At 48.9% G+C, this 15,610-nt stretch overlaps 1 protein-coding gene across 1 annotated transcript in view; it reads left to right on the top strand.

Annotated features, from left to right (window-relative positions):
• Positions 1–15,610, top strand: part of NSF (N-ethylmaleimide sensitive factor, vesicle fusing ATPase) — a 96,111-nt gene that overhangs the window by 56,398 nt on the left and 24,103 nt on the right. The window contains exons 7-8 of the mRNA XM_069751330.1: positions 102–177; positions 2,954–3,109. Of these exons, the coding sequence (XP_069607431.1) occupies positions 102–177; positions 2,954–3,109 (232 nt within the window). The remainder of the gene's footprint in view (positions 1–101; positions 178–2,953; positions 3,110–15,610) is intronic.

Genomic DNA, 15,610 nt, shown 5'->3' on the forward strand with positions numbered 1-15,610 from the left:
GAAGTCCGATCTCATGCTAAGATATACAGTAATTTGTCTATGGCCATCTTTTGACTTATGGACAACCCTTCATAGCTCATTCCACATGTTCCTTTCTGCAGATCGAGGCCGGTCTGGTGGTGGGGAACAGTCAGGTGGTGTTTGAGAAGGCCGACAACTCCTCGCTAAACCTCACTGGTGAGTGATACTTGTACTAACTGTGTTCCTAAAAGCTTACAAGCAGACTGCGGGGAAGATGGAGACTGATCGCCATGTCAGGATGATGGCTGAATATTATCAGGGGATCATATTGTGGCTTAGCAGGTGCAACCTTATATGTATATATATCTATATCGTATATACTCGAGTATAAGCCGACCCCTCCCCCCCTATTTTTGCCACAAAAAACTGGGAAAACTTAATGACTGGAGTATAAGCCTAGGGTGGGAAATGCAGCAGCTACCGGTAAATGTCAAATGTAAAAATAGATACCAATAAAAGTAAAATTAATTGAGACATCAGTAGGTTGTGTTTTTGAATATCCATATTGAATCAGGAGCCCCATATAATGCTCCGTAAAGTTTGTGATGGGCCCCATAAGATGCTCCATATTAAAATATGCCCCATATAATCCTGCATAAAGGTTAATAATGGCCCCATAAGATGCTCCATAGACAAATTTGCACAATGTAATGCAAAAATGCTGATTATGGCCCCATAAGATGCTCCATAAAAATATCTGCCGCATATAGTGCTGCACAAACGTTATGGCCCCATAAGATACTCCATACAGACATTTGCCCCCATATAATGCTGCAAACGTTAATTATGGCCCCATAAGATGCTCCATAAAGATATTTGCCCCATACAGTGCTGCACAAACCTTGATTATGGCCCCATAAGATGCTCCATACAGACACTTGCCCCATATAGTGCTGCACAAACGTTATGGCCCCATAGATGCTCCATACAAACACTTGCCCCATTTGCTGTTGCTGCGATAAAAAAAAAAAAATCACATACCTCTCCTTCGCTCAGGCCCCCGGCACTTTCAATATTCACCTGCTCCTCGTTCCGGCGCCTGCGTCTTCTGCACTGACGTTCAGGCAGAGGGCGTGCACTAACCACGTCACCGCGCCCTCTGCAGAAGATGCAGAAGACTGAGCGGCGCCGGAACGGGTAGCAGGTGAATATCACGCAGCGCTGCGCTCCCCTCCCCGTTATACTCACCTGCTCCCGGCGCAGTGCAGTCCCTGCTTCCCTGACCCTGCAGCTTCATCCTGTACTGAGCGGTTACCACTCATTACAGTATTGAATATGCGGCTCCACCTCCCATAGGGGTGGAGCTGCATATTCATTACTGAAATGAGCGGTACCATGTGACCACTCACTACAGGAAGAAGCTGTGGCGCCAGGGAGCCGGGGACCTGCAGGGACCGCGCCAGGAGCAGGTGAGTATAATTAGACCTCTCCCTCCCCTACGGACATGTCTGGATTTAACCAACCCAACTTACCTTGTTGTTTCCTCTTCTGGAGTCTAAAAAGACAGAAAAATAAGAAGGCTCATTGTTATAAAACGTGCGTAGCCAATATTAGCCAGGGAGACAAATTAATTGGTAACCAAGTTTGAACAGACTGACATCAGTCCTTGATCCCCTCCGTACAGCATATTGGGATTGACTACAGTCATCGGGTTGGAAGTCAGCTTGACTTTTTCTATTTTACTTCTGTTGACCAGTAGGCGGCAGTATGAACACATACAGCTCTGGCAAAAATTGAAACCACTGCAAAATGTTCAGTTTGTCTGATTTTTCTCTTTATATCATATCTTTGATCATTATGGCCAAAGAGTTCTATTTTAAGCTAATTCATCCAGAACACTTATTTCCAAAATGCATCAGGCTTGGTTAGATGTTCTTTTGAATACTTCTGACGCAGAATTTTATTCTGTGGACGCAGAGGAGGTTTTCTTCTGATGACTCTTCCATGCAGGCCATATTTGTGCAGGTGTCTATGAACAGTAGAACAATGTACCACAACTCCAAAGTCTGCTAAATCTTTCTGAATGTCTTTTGCAGTCAAGCTGGGGTTCTGATTTGCCTCTCTAGCAAACCTATGAGCAGCTCTCACTGAAATTTTGCTTGGTCTTCCAGACCTTATCTTGACATCCACTGTTCCTGTTAACTGCCATTTCTCAATTACATTTCGAACTGAGGAAAGGACAGCTGGAAAATACTTTGCTATCTTCCTATAGCCTTCTCCTGCTTTGTGGGCCTCTACCATTTTCGGAGTGCTACAAGAACTCATGGCTGCTGTGTTTTGGCACAAGGCTAGAGGAGGCTGGTTTTTATAAAGCTGGAAAATTTGCATCACCTGGCCTTTTCTAATGATGATTGTGAACAACTCATAACCCTAACAGGCTAATTAAGGTTTGAAACCATGGTCAAAGTTATCTGAGCACACAAATCTCCAAGGGTGCCCAATCTTTTGCATTGGCCCATTTTCCTTTTTGACATTTTTAAAATGTAAAAGATGAAAATATATATTTTTTATTTTTTTGCCTAAAATACAAAGGAAATGTGCCCACACCTTTACATGCCACTGTATCTATTACATGTTTCTAGATTAGTAGATATTTTGGATTATTGGGTTCTAGTTTGTCCTCAATATCTATAGGAACAGCTGAATTTTTTCCTCATTATTAATATGACTTTTCACTCTAATTGCATTTTGTGATCTTCAATGATTAATTGAACCTACAGACTCTAGTGCTGCGAGCAATTAGTCCAACCATTTAGTTTGTCTCGATTTTCTGTATATTCTAAGTTAAGGACCTCAACCGTGCCGGAATCATATGTAACAATGAGGATTTCTAGCAAGTCCTGGTCTTATAGGCTAACCACATAACTATTCTTCTACAGATCTCTGTATGAATGATTTTTCCTGATTTATGTCCTCAATTTTCCACATATAGGCAAAGCAAAGACCAAGCAAGACCGTCAATCCATCATCAACCCTGACTGGAACTTTGAGAAGATGGGGATCGGTGGTCTGGACAAGGAGTTCTCTGACATCTTCAGAAGAGCCTTCGCCTCAAGGGTCTTCCCACCAGAGATTGTGGAACAGATGGGTGAGTTTTTTGTAGTATGGTGACGGAATCCGCAGACACATTTTCTATAGCCACGCTGAAGTGTTTGTCACAGAGAGATGCGCTAGATACATTATTACCAGTAAGTCTGTACCTCTAAAGGAGTTTTTTCTCTTTCAGCTGCCTGTGAGCCGCAGTGAGAAAATGTACAGCAGTCACAGACTGGAATATGTTTTTGCTATAATTTACACCACTTGTGATGTAATTATAGAGAATCTGTCAGGCTGTGATGAGCCTTATGAGCTATGACCACATATTTGGAAAAGTTGTCAGAGCAGGCATAAAAGACCAACTATTTAATGCACAATGGAGATGCCTAGTTGTCGATTTATCCCATTGGTGACCACCAATACGACTTAAAATCGACCTGAGATATAAGTGAATTTCATTCCTTGACACATGGAAATCCTGCAGCTGTCGGCTGTACGCTATAGCTGGCACCCTGCTGCATCAGCCACGATCAGTGTTGGCACCGTCCATGGCCATTTAAGCAGCCCAGAGAAGCTGCTGTTACCCCTTCACGACATGCGCCGTACTAGTACTGCGCATGCCGTGTCACCCCCTTTGATGTGGGCTCCGGCGGTGAGCCCACATCAAAGTCGCGACATGTCAGCTGTTTTGTACAGCTGACATGTGCGCGCAATAGCGGCGGGTGAAATCGCTATTTCTGTTGAGGGCAGAGCTGAGTACTGCAGTGCGCAGGTGCCAGGCCTCTCTGGCCTTTCCCGGCACCTGCACACTGCAGTATTTTGCTCTGCCCTCAACAGGGCAGACAAGGTACTCCTGCACCGGATCCGCGGCAGGAAGCAAGGAAGAGGACGTCATCGTATGAAGAAGGGAAGCCCCGGACCGCGATGTCCATCGGACTGGACCGCACTTGGTCAGTAGGTCTGATCAAGAGGAACATTGAAAAGCGTTGATCTTTCCTACCAGTCTTTTATGTGTGCTAGTGCTTCACAAAGAATGAATATATAATTTAAATAACTTTAAATAGAAGATATATGTATATAGCAACTTTAACCTCTTCACTGGATCAAACCTTTTTTTCCCTTGCTTCCTGAAAAGATAAGTTATGTAAATGTCCTTGAAAAAAATGAAAAATTGCTGCTACATTTTTTAGCCTTTAACATCCTAGCAAGGTAAAGGAACATGTTACAAATGGTGCTGATGTAAAGCAGACAGGAGGGGAAATGTTATTTCTCTATCGCCTTTCATTGGGGGACACAGGAACCATGGGTGTATGCTGCTGCCACTAGGAGGTTGACACTATGCAAATAAAAAAGTTAGCTCCTCCTCTGCAGTATACACCCTACCGACAGGAAGTAGGATATTCAGTTTAGCTTAAGGTACTGTCACACTAGACGATATCGCTAGCGATCCGTGACGTTGCAGCGTCCTCGCTAGCGATATCGTCCAGTGTGACAGGCAGCAGCGATCAGGCCCCTGCTGGGAGATCGCTGGTCGGGGAAGAAAGTCCAGAACTTTATTTCGTCGCTGGACTCCCCGTAGACATCGCTGAATCGGCGTGTGTGACACCGATTCAGCGATGTCTTCGCTGGTAACCAGGGTAAACATCGGGTAACTAAGCGCAGGGCCGCGCTTAGTAACCCGATGTTTACCCTGGTTACCATCCTAAAAAGTAAAAAAACAAACAGTACATACTTACCTACAGCCGTCTGTCCTCCAGCGCTGTGCTCTGCTCTCCTCCTGCTCTGGCTGTGAGCGTCGGTCAGCCGGAAAGCAGAGCGGTGACGTCACCGCTCTGCTTTCTGGCTGCCCGGCGCTCACAGCCAGACCAGAGAAGCAGAGCGCCGAGGACAGACAGCGATAGGTAAGTATGTAGCGTTTGTTTTTTTACTTTTTAGGATGGTAACCAGGGTAAACATCGGGTTACTAAGCGCGGCCCTGCGCTTAGTTACCCGATGTTTACCCTGGTTACCGGGGACCTCGGGATCGTTGGTCGCTGGAGAGCTGTCTGTGTGACAGCTCTCCAGCGACCAAACAGCGACGCTGCAGCGATCCGGATCGTTGTCGGTATCGCTGCAGCGTCGCTATGTGTGACGGTACCTTAAGTGTCAGTAGGAGGTGGACACGGGTCTTTCATTAGACCCTTATCTACCTCAATGTGCGTCGTTTTCTTTCAGGTTTTTTCTGGAGGGATACAGGGTGAACAGTCACACCTGTAGTCCCACAATACGGACTATGAGTACGGCGTGTACTGCCACCCGTATCCTCATAGATCCCTCTCCAGGACCAAGATCCTAGCACACAAGCGTGCTCAGAAGTCCGGTCCTGGCTCCGTCCCCCACCCACTCCCCCACCAGAGCCTGTCGGTTGCGGAGACGAGGACGTCCATCAGCTCCTGGACGTCTCATTCCTCTTCAGGTTAGTACAGGCGTGGGAGGTTTGAGGTGAGTATTTTCCCCATCCCATCCCAGATCATTCAAGGGTAAGTATACAGATGAAGAAAGGTGAGTATTTTCTCCCCTGTAATCTAAGAGTGGGGCTCAGGGGTTGTTTTATGGGGAAGTCACTGTGTCCCACAGTTTGGGTCCAGGGCTCTTATCTCACCCTGGATCTCTCTTCAGCTTCCCTTGTGCGGCATATGGGTCCACCAGAGAAGGGGTTCATTGCGGCGGTAGCGCCGGCGCCTTGTAAGCTTTCCACGGCGTCTCTCCCCCACAGCGGTCACCAGGCTCTAATCCAGGCCCCGGCTTCGGTCGGGGCCTGGACCTTTTCCGCCGGCCACCGGGGGCTAATTTAGGCCCCGGCTTCTGTCGGGGCCTAGTGCGGCGTTACGGCCCCGCCCCCATCCTCTTTCCGGCGGGTCTTTCTCCCACGTATTCCCCCTTCTCTCTGGCGCTTTGCCCCGGCCACTCCTCCTGGCCTAGGCACAGACCGCGGCGCAGTGCCTCTAGCCCCCGCTCTCTCCGTCAGGTGGGCTAGCCTTGCGGGGCCTCCACGCCGCGGCTTCCATTCCCGCCGGCCACCGGGAGCTAATTTAGGCCCCGACTTCTGTCGGGGCCTAGTGCAGCGTTATGGCTCGGCCCCCATCCTCTTTCCGGCGGGCTTTTCTCCCGCGTCTTCCCCTCTCTTCTCTCCGGCGCTTAGCCCCGCCCACTTCTCTTGGCCTCAGCACAGACTGCGGCCGGCGCCATCTTTGTACTCTCAATCGTGCAGCTTCAGCGCCGGCTGCTTTCGGCGCTTCTTGGTTCGTGCTGCGGACTTCAGAGTGCGGGGCCTTACACCACTCCCGGCGTGTGGACCCAGCGGTGATTTCTTACAGGACCTGCCTTCCCTGCCGACCTCCTCTACAGCTGAAGCTATCCACAGGACATCTTCTGTGAGTAGCTCTGCACTGCAGACCGATACCCTTCCTCTGCTTTAGTTAGACACCTTTTCTGGTCTCCTGTAAGGGCAGGTTCCCGTTAGGTCAGTCCTCTCCCACCTGTCAGGACTGCAGCGATCCCACATCGTTCTGGGCTTCCCCCTCTGCCCCGAGAGAGTGAGGACCCTATCCCAGGGTGGGCTTCCTCTCTGTCTCAATCTGTGGCGGAACTCACCAGGGTATCCCAGACCCTGGTGTCCGTTCTGGATAGGTTGTCCTTGCAGACCTCCGCAGTAGCCAGCGGGTCACAAGTAGCCCCGTCTGAGCTTACCAGGATAGGCCTTAAAGAGGTCCAGAAGGGAGAGCCATTGCGACTCCTCTTCCCGTTCCATCTCGCCTCACGGCCCATTTCAGCGGTCAGTTTCTTCCCGGTCCTCTCCCCCGAGTCAGGCGAGGCGTTCTCGGACGCACCTTCAGAGGGACGTTTTGGAGCTGCATTCTGACCAAATCGCTAACATGAGGGATATGGTTCAGACCCTCATTGGAGCAATCAACCAGACCCGTGGCATCAAAGATTCCTCTACGGAACACGCGGATCAGGCGGTTTCGTTTAGACGGTCGAAGCCACCTTCCAAGGTCTTCGCTTCTCACCCTGAATTCGAGGAGGTCCTGACGAGAGAAAAAGAGAATCCGACCAGCCGCTTTCAGAGAGGAAAGCGCCTTGGCGTTTTTTTATATCCCTTTTCTCTGGAGCTCACCGTTAATTGGACTCTGTCCTCCAACATGGTCCTCCCGCTATCTGGCGGACCATCTCTGAAAGATTCTAACTATAGAGTCATAGAATCCTTTGCGAGCTCAGCTTTCGAATCGGCTGCGTCTATTTTTGCCCGGCCATTGCTTACACTTGGGTTTCAATATCCATATCCAAAGGTCACACAACTCCGTCAGAGCATTCTGGACGGGGCCCTCCTGGACAGCTGGCGGAGCTTGCCAACCAGTTTTCTCATGCGGGTGAATACTTGTCTCCGCTTCCCTGGATGCCGTGTCTTTTGCGGCTCAGGTGTCCAGCAATGCCGTTGCCATCCGTCGGTCCGTTTGGCTCAAGGCCTGACAGGCGGATTTGTCTTCAAAAAGTCCCTTACCAGCCTGCCTTTTTCAGTGTTCACGTCGCTTTGGTTCTAAGTTGGGCCAAATCATTAAGGACGCTATCGGGCGCACAAGTCTACACCTCGTCGCCCTCCTCCTAGACGGCAATTTCGGTCCTTTCGGCCTTTACGTCGCTTCGTGGCGTCAAACTCCTTTTCCCCCGCAGCAACAGAGGCCACAGGCACGTCAAGAGTAGAAGACGGTTTCCTTTAGACCCACGCCTTCCTGGCGCTCTCGCTACTCCCAGGGTAGATCTTCCAGGTTTGGGACTGGAGGATCCACCTCGGCATGACTCACAGCAAGACCCCAGCCCACTTCCCAGGATGGGTGGCTTTCTCTTCTTCAGGGATGTCTGGATCCCCTCAGCAGAGGACGCATGGGTCAGGGAAGTTGTATCCTCGGGATACAAAATAGAGTTCGTTTCACAACCCAGGGATCGCTTCTTCGGATCCCGACCCCAAGAGTCCCCGTTCTAGTTCCGGGTTTCTTCGCAGCCACCGCTTCTCTCCTCAAAGCCGGAGTAATAGTTCCCGTCCCAGAAAAAGAACGGTTCACTGGCTGCTATTCCAGTCTTTTGTAATACCAAAAGAAGAAGAAAAGAAAAAAAAAAGGCAGGTTTCGTCCCATTCTGGATCTCAAATTGCTGAACTGGAGAGTTCGTCTGAGACTCTTACGGATGGAATCCCATCGTTCAGTAATTGCTTCCATGGAGGCTCGAGAACTTTTGTGTTCCATAGAAATTCAGGACTCCTACCTTCATGTCCCGATTTTCCCGGGACATCACAGATTCCTGTGCTTTGCGGTGCTCCAGGACCATTTTCAGTTCTTCACCCTGCCGTTCGTTCTCGCAACCGCTTCCAGGGTTTGCACGAAGACCATGGCGGCGCTGATAGCCATCTTGATGGTCAGGGGCTTATTATTATTTCCGTACCTCGGCGACATCCTCTTCTAGGCTCCGTCCCCCTTTTTCTCAGGCTCACCAGAGCCTGTCCATCGTCCTCTACACCCTAGTCCGCTTTGGGTGGCTTGTCAACAAGAAGAAATCCTGTCTTGTTGCTTCCCAGCGCCTCGTTTTTCGGGGCATGCTCTTCGACACTCGTCAGACCAAAGTCTTCCTTCCCGAGGACAAGAGATCCATCCTTCGTCGGGATGTACCCTTGCTTTAGGGTCCTCGGCTTCCCTTCTTCTGATCGGCCATGAAGTTTCTGGGGAGGATGGTAGTGACGTTCGAAGCAATCCCCTTTGCCCAATTTCGCTCTCGACCTCTTTAGCAGGCCATTCTGTCACAGTGGGACAGGGCTGTCTTGTCCCTGGATCGTCCTGTCCGACTCTCTTCCTGAGTCAAGGGTCCCTCAACTGGTGGCTGACGTCACCTCTCATCTCCCAGGGCATGTCCTTCCTTCCAGTTCTTTGGCAGGTGGTGACGACGGACGCCAGCCTGTTTGGCTGGGGCGCTGTGTTTCGCCACCTGACTGTTTGAGGTCGTTGGTCGGCGCAGGAGTCTCCTCCACTGATCAACGTCCTCGAGCTTTGGGCCATCTTTCTCTTCCCTCGTCTCTAGGGAAGGATTCTCAGGGGTCTACAATGCCATGGCGGTGGCATATGTCAACCATAAAGGGGGGACTCGGAGCTCCTTGGCCGAGGTATCCAAGATCCTCCTCTGGGCAGAGGCAACGTTTCTGGTGATATCCATGGTGCATATCCCCGGCATGGACAATTGGGCCGCCGACTTCCGCAGCCGCGAGGGTCTCGCGGCAGGGTAATGGTCCTTGCATCAGGAGGTCTTCCATCAGATTTGTCTTCGATGGGGGACTCCGGATGTGGACCTCTCTGCGTCCCGAAGGAACAGGAAGGTTCCTTTGGTTCGTCTCCAGATCTCGCGACCCTCCCGCGTGGGCGTCTACGCTTTGGCCTCCAGGGTCCGATCTGCCACCCGAATTATCGGTCGCTCAGTTTAACGGCGTGGCTGTGGACTCCACAGTTCTAAGAGCGTCCAGCCTTTCGGTCCGGATGAGTCACACTATAATCCAGGCTAGGAAGCCTTCGTCGTCTTCCAGGTTCTACTATCGTACCTGGAAGACTTTCGTTCATGCGAGCCCAACCGCTTTTCACCTATGTCCTTTTCCCTGCCTTCCATTTGGTTTTTCTTCAGGCAGGACTGGATTCGGGCTTCGCTCTCTGTTCCCTAAAGGGCCAGGTTCCTGCGGTCTTCTTCCCTTTAAGAAGACGTTATCTTCTCAGCCACAGGTTAAGACCTTCCTTCAAGGAGTAGCCCACGCTGTCCCTCCGTACAGGACCTGTTGTGAATTCTGTGGCTGAATTCACTTCTGTGGTCACAAGTGGTATTGCTGTCTCTGGGCTTCCTCCCTCAGGTGTTTTGGTGAGCTCGTTGGCTGCCTTGCTATTTAGCTCCACCTGAGTCTGTCTTCCTTGCTCCTTGTCAATGTTCCAGTGTTGGATCTGAGCTACTGCATCTTTCCTTGGGCCTGCTGCTCTGCTAGATAAGTGCTTCTAGTTTGTTTTCTGTTTTTTCTGTCCAGCTTGCTATTAACTTTTGCTGGAAGCTCTGAGAAGCAAAGGGGTGCACCGCCGTGCTGTTAGTTCGGCACGGTGGGTCTTTTTGCCCCTTTGCGTGGTTTTCGTTTTAGGGTTTTTGGTAGACTGCATAGTTCTCTTTGCTATCCTCGCTCTGTCTAGAATATCGGGCCTCACTTTGCTGAATCTATTTCATTCCTACGTTTGTCTTTTCATCTTGCTAACAGTCATTATATGTGGGGGGCTGCCTATTCCTTTGGGGTATTTCTCTGAGGTAAGTCAGGCTTGTATTTCTATCTTCAGGCTAGTCAGCTCCTCAGGCAGTGTCGAGTTGCATAGGTAGTGATAGGCGCAATCCACTGCTGCTTATAGTTGTGTGAGGATAGATCAGGTACTGCAGTCTACAGAGATTCCACGTCTCAGAGCTCGTCCTATTGTTTTTGGTTATTGCTAGATCTCTGTATGTGCGCTGATTACTGCACGCTGTGTTGCCTGATTGCCAGCCATAACAGTACAAGGAGCCAAACCAATGATTCCCAATAGAGGGAAAAAAGAAATCCTGACAGCATTTTTTTTTCTTAGCTCTGTCTTCAGTCTTTTTTTTCCCCTAGACATTAGAGTGCTTCAGGACACAGCTGTGGACATGGATATTCAGGCTCTGTGCTCCTCAATGGATAATCTCGTTGTAAATGTACAAAAGATTCAAGATACTATTGATCAGAAATCGATGCTAGAACCAAGAATTCCGATTCCTGATTTGTTTTTTGGTGACAGAACTAAGTTCCTGAGCTTCAGAAATAATTGTAAGCTATTTTTGGCCTTGAAACCTCATTCTTCTGGTAATCCTATTCAACAGGTTTTGATTATTATTTCTTTTTTGCGCGGCGACCCACAGGACTGGGCGTTTTCTCTTGCACCAGGAGATTCTGCATTGAGTAATGTTGATGCATTTTTCCAGGCGCTGGGATTGCTTTACGATGAGCCTAATTCAGTGGATCAGGCTGAGAAAAATCTGCTGGCTTTATGCCAGGGTCAGGATGATGTAGAAGTATATTGTCAGAAATTTAGGAAGTGGTCAGTACTCACTCTGTGGAATGAATCTGCACTAGCGGCTTTGTTCAGAAAGGGTCTCTCTGAAGCTCTTAAGGATGTAATGGTGGGATTTCCTATGCCTCCTGGTTTGAATGAGTCTATGTCCTTGGCCATTCAGATCGGTCGTCGCTTGCGCGAGCGTAAATCTGTGCACCATCTGGCGGTATTGTCTGAGAGTAAACCTGAGCCTATGCAGTGCGACAGGACTATGACTAAAGTAGAACGGCAAGAACACAGACGTCTGAACAGACTGTGTTTCTATTGTGGTGATTCTACTCATGCTATTTCTAATTGTCCTAAACGCACTAGGCGGTTCGATAGCTCTGCCGTTATTGGTACTGTACAGTCCAAATTCCTTTTGTCCATTACCTTAATGTGCTCTTTGTCATCGTATTCTGTCATGGCGTTTGTGGATTCAGGCGCTGCCCTGAATCTGATGGATTTGGATTATGCTAAACGTTGTGGATTTTTCTTGGAGCCTTTGCGGTGTCCTATTCCGTTGAGAGGAATTGATGCTACACCTTTGGCCAAGAATAAGCCTCAGTACTGGGCCCAGCTGACCATGTGCATTGCTCCTGCACATCAGGAAGTTATTCGCTTTCTGGTACTGCATAATTTGCATGATGTGGTCGTGTTGGGGTTGCCATGGCTACAAACCCATAATCCAGTATTGGATTGGAACTCTATGTCGGTGACCAGCTGGGGTTGTCAGGGAGTACATGGTGATGTTCCATTTTTGTCTATTTCGTCATCCATTCCTTCTGACATCCCAGAGTTCTTGTCGGATTTTCAGGATGTATTTGAAGAGTCCAAGTCTGATGCCCTACCTCCGCATAGGAATTGTGATTGTGCTATCGATTTGATTCCTGGTAGTAAATTCCCTAAGGGTCGTTTATTTAATTTGTCCGTACCTGAACACACCGCTATGCGCAGTTATGTGAAGGAGTCCCTGGAGAAGGGACATATTCGCCCATCGTCGTCACCATTGGGAGCAGGGTTCTTTTTTGTAGCCAAGAAGGATGGTTCGCTAAGACCGTGTATTGATTATCGCCTTCTTAATAAGATCACTGTTAAGTTTCAGTATCCCTTGCCATTGATTTCTGACTTGTTTGCTCGGATTAAGGGGGCTAGTTGGTTTACTAAGATTGATCTTCGTGGTGCGTATAATCTGGTGAGAATCAGGCAGGGAGATGAATGGAAAACGGCATTTAATACGCCCGAGGGTCATTTTGAGTATCTGGTGATGCCGTTCGGACTTGCCAATGCTCCATCTGTTTTTCAGTCTTTTATGCATGACATTTTCCGTGAGTATCTGGATAAATTCTTGATTGTTTACTTGGATGACATTTTGATCTTCTCAGATGATTGGGAGTCTCATGTGAAGCAAGTCAGAATGGTTTTCCAGGTACTGCGTGCTAATTCCTTGTTCGTGAAGGGATCAAAGTGTCTCTTCGGTGTGCAGAAAGTTTCATTTTTGGGGTTCATCTTTTCCCCTTCTACTATCGAGATGGATCCGGTTAAGGTTCAGGCCATCCAGGATTGGACTCAGCCGACATCTCTAAAAAGTCTGCAGAAATTCCTGGGCTTTGCTAATTTTTATCGTCGCTTCATCTGTAATTTTTCTAGCATTGCCAGACCATTGACCGATTTGACCAAGAAGGGTGCTGATTTGGTTAATTGGTCTTCTGCTGCCGTGGAAGCTTTTCAGGAGTTGAAGCGTCGTTTTTGCTGTGCCCCTGTGTTGTGTCAACCTGATGTTTCTCTTCCGTTCCAGGTCGAGGTTGATGCTTCTGAGATTGGTGCAGGGGCGGTTTTGTCACAGAGAGGTTCTGGTTGCTCAGTGTTCAAACCATGTGCTTTCTTTTCCAGGAAATTTTCTGCTGCTGAGCGTAATTATGATGTGGGCAACCGAGAGTTGCTGGCCATGAAGTGGGCATTCGAGGAGTGGCGTCATTGGCTTGAGGGTGCTAAGCATCACGTGGTGGTTTTGACTGATCATAAGAACCTTACTTATCTTGAGTCTGCCAAGCGCTTGAATCCTAGACAGGCCCGTTGGTCGTTATTTTTTGCTCGTTTTGATTTTGTGATTTCATACCTTCCGGGCTCTAAAAATGTGAAGGCGGATGCTCTGTCTAGGAGTTTTGTGCCCGACTCTCCGGGGTTATCTGAGCCGGCGAGTATCCTCAAGGAAGGAGTCACTGTGTCTGCCATCTCCCCTGATTTGCGGAGAGTGTTGCAGAAATTTCAGGCTAATAAACCTGATCGTTGTCCGGCCGAGAAACTGTTCGTCCCTGATAGGTGGACTAGTAAAGTTATCTCTGAACTTCATTGTTCGGTGCTGGCCGGTCATCCAGGAATCTTTGGTACCAGGGAGTTGGTTGCTAGATCCTTCTGGTGGCCATCTCTGTCGCGGGATGTGCGTGCTTTTGTGCAGTCCTGTGGAATTTGTGCTAGGGCTAAGCCCTGCTGTTCCCGTGCCAGTGGGTTGCTTTTGCCCTTGCCGGTCCCGAAGAGGCCTTGGACACATATTTCGATGGATTTCATTTCTGACCTTCCCGTTTCTCAAAAAATGTCGGTCATTTGGGTGGTCTGTGATCGCTTTTCTAAAATGGTCCATCTGGTGCCCTTGGTTAAATTGCCTTCCTCCTCTGATTTGGTGCCTTTGTTCTTCCAGCATGTGGTTCGTTTACATGGTATTCCTGAGAATATTGTTTCTGACAGAGGTTCCCAGTTTGTCTCGAGGTTCTGGCGAGCCTTTTGTGGTAGGATGGGCATTGACCTATCTTTCTCCTCGGCCTTCCATCCTCAGACTAATGGCCAGACCGAACGAACCAATCAGACCTTGGAAACATATCTGAGATGTTTTGTTTCCGCTGACCAGGATGATTGGGTGTCATTTTTGCCGTTGGCTGAGTTCGCCCTTAATAATCGGGCCAGCTCGGCTACCTTGGTCTCTCCATTTTTCTGCAATTCTGGGTTCCATCCTCGTTTCTCTTCAGGACAGGTTGAGTCTTCGGACTGTCCTGGTGTGGATTCTGTGGTGGACAGGTTGCAGCAGATCTGGACTCAGGTAGTGGACAATTTGACCTTGTCCCAGGAGAAGGCTCAGCTTTTCGCTAATCGCAGACGCCGTGTGGGACCCCGACTTCGTGTTGGGGATCTGGTTTGGTTATCTTCTCGTCATATTCCTATGAAGGTTTCCTCTCCTAAATTTAAACCTCGTTTTATTGGTCCGTATAGGATTTCTGAGATTCTCAATCCGGTGTCTTTTCGTCTGATCCTCCCAGACTCCTTTTCCATACATAATGTATTCCATAGGTCGTTGTTGAGGAGATACGTGGCACCTATGGTTCCATCTGTGGAGCCTCCTGCCCCTGTTTTGGTGGAGGGGGAATTGGAGTATATTGTGGAGAAGATTTTGGATTCTCGTGTCTCTAGACGGAAACTCCAGTATCTGGTCAAATGGAAGGGTTATGCTCAGGAAGATAATTCCTGGGTTTTTGCCTCTGATGTCCATGCCCCAGATCTTGTTCGTGCCTTTCATGTGGCTCATCCTGGTCGGCCTGGGGGTTCTGGTGAGGGTTCGGTGACCCCTCCTCAAGGGGGGGGTACTGTTGTGAATTCTGTGGCTGAATTCACTTCTGTGGTCACAAGTGGTATTGCTGTCTCTGGGCTTCCTCCCTCAGGTGTTTTGGTGAGCTCGTTGGCTGCCTTGCTATTTAGCTCCACCTGAGTCTGTCTTCCTTGCTCCTTGTCAATGTTCCAGTGTTGGATCTGAGCTACTGCATCTTTCCTTGGGCCTGCTGCTCTGCTAGATAAGTGCTTCTAGTTTGTTTTCTGTTTTTTCTGTCCAGCTTGCTATTAACTTTTGCTGGAAGCTCTGAGAAGCAAAGGGGTGCACCGCCGTGCTGTTAGTTCGGCACGGTGGGTCTTTTTGCCCCTTTGCGTGGTTTTCGTTTTAGGGTTTTTGGTAGACTGCATAGTTCTCTTTGCTATCCTCGCTCTGTCTAGAATATCGGGCCTCACTTTGCTGAATCTATTTCATTCCTACGTTTGTCTTTTCATCTTGCTAACAGTCATTATATGTGGGGGGCTGCCTATTCCTTTGGGGTATTTCTCTGAGGTAAGTCAGGCTTGTATTTCTATCTTCAGGCTAGTCAGCTCCTCAGGCAGTGTCGAGTTGCATAGGTAGTGATAGGCGCAATCCACTGCTGCTTATAGTTGTGTGAGGATAGATCAGGTACTGCAGTCTACAGAGATTCCACGTCTCAGAGCTCGTCCTATTGTTTTTGGTTATTGCTAGATCTCTGTATGTGCGCTGATTACTGCACGCTGTGTTGCCTGATTGCCAGCCATAACAAGGACCTCTGTGGATTCATGGG

The sequence above is a fragment of the Ranitomeya imitator genome, chromosome 2 (genome assembly GCF_032444005.1).
Source record: "Ranitomeya imitator isolate aRanImi1 chromosome 2, aRanImi1.pri, whole genome shotgun sequence".
Classification (NCBI taxonomy): Eukaryota; Metazoa; Chordata; class Amphibia; order Anura; family Dendrobatidae; genus Ranitomeya; species Ranitomeya imitator.